General features: G+C 52.8%; 1 protein-coding gene across 1 annotated transcript in view; it reads left to right on the top strand.

Annotated features, from left to right (window-relative positions):
• Window positions 1-221: 221 nt before the first annotated feature.
• LOC108803465 (death-associated protein kinase 2-like) overlaps window positions 222-1,240 on the top strand; it is an 8,520-nt gene continuing 7,501 nt past the window's right edge. Inside the window, exon 1 of the mRNA XM_018575303.1 lies at window positions 222-296. Within this exon, the coding sequence (XP_018430805.1) occupies window positions 264-296 (33 nt within the window). The 5' untranslated portion in view covers window positions 222-263. The remainder of the gene's footprint in view (window positions 297-1,240) is intronic.

Below are 1,240 nucleotides of genomic sequence, written 5' to 3'. Positions count from 1 at the left end.
GCCATACCCGACCTGACCCCGGATCTACTCCAACCTCAGCATGGGCCCGGCAGGTGTACAGACCCGGGATCTCAGCACAGGGGTGGGGGCCCCTCATAATGGGCACAGCGGGTGTATAGACCCGGGAACTCAGCACAGGGATGGTGGGGGGCCCTCATAATGGGCACTGTCCTGGTAGGTGATCCCCCCCCGGAGCAGACTCTGGAACGTCAGGCTAACCATGAACATTTTGTGTTTTCAGCGGTGGGCACAGATTTGCCAGTATGGGGGAAAAGGGTCCGGCAGGAGGGGCACAGGTGAGATTGTTCCCCCGGTGAGCACGGATGGTGGCTGGGGCACTGCTGTCCATAATCAATGGTGGGGCACCCTGATCGTGATTCGCTTGGCATTAACCAATCAGGAGTGCGGTTCTCCCCGGAGGTCTCCCATGTCGGCTCCATTCCACTCCGATCTCCGGCTTTTCCTGCTTGCTGCTCTCTGACCCTTGTGACGCATCTACGCTGGGCTGCACATCGCTCGCACGCGCGCACACTGACCCCGCCCACTAGGTGTGATGTCACACTGCCGCCGCTTCTCTTCACAGTCACTTATCTCTATAACCATTGTCCCGGATCCCGGTTCTGGTGGAACTGTCTCGGGTTTCGAGTCCTGGAAAGGCCGACAGGAAGCTCCGCCCATTAATGATCTCTTTTATATATGTCTTTTTATTCCTACATATAAAAACTAGAGCGGACCAATCGCAGTCCAATCTACACATCCGATATCCTATATATCAATATATCCACCAATAGCCATAAACCAGGACCACCGAGAGAAGGGCGGGGTGGGACAGAGAAGAGAAGAGAAGGGGGGAACGGGGGGCAATACCAAGTGTATACATAATTGTAATAGGTCTATAAAGGTTTTTAGTTTATAGAAATCATACTCTCTGGACCACTGAGCTTACACTCTACTGTCCCTGACGCATTTGTGCACAGGGTGGAGGGGGGAGATTTCACTTCCTGTCCCAGAGACACAACAGGATGTAAGCTAGCAGGTTAGATAGGAGTCACCGGAACGAGTGTCCCCATTGGAGGATTGGAAAGGACTGAAGAAGAAGCAGAACCTGCGATGAGGAGATAGGAATGGATACAAAGTAACGAGATTGAGGAGATCATTTGTATCCGTCGGATCTCTTTATACGTTTTATTAGAAGATCGAGGTGAAGACTTGACTGTAATCTGACGGTACGCGGGGGGGG

This window comes from Nanorana parkeri, unplaced genomic scaffold, assembly GCF_000935625.1.
Source record: "Nanorana parkeri isolate BGI_ZX_2015 unplaced genomic scaffold, ASM93562v1 scaffold3763, whole genome shotgun sequence".
NCBI classification, from domain to species: domain Eukaryota; kingdom Metazoa; phylum Chordata; class Amphibia; order Anura; family Dicroglossidae; genus Nanorana; species Nanorana parkeri.
The sequence above is the reverse complement of the archived record's forward strand: the minus strand, read 5'-3'. Positions and strand labels throughout refer to the sequence as shown.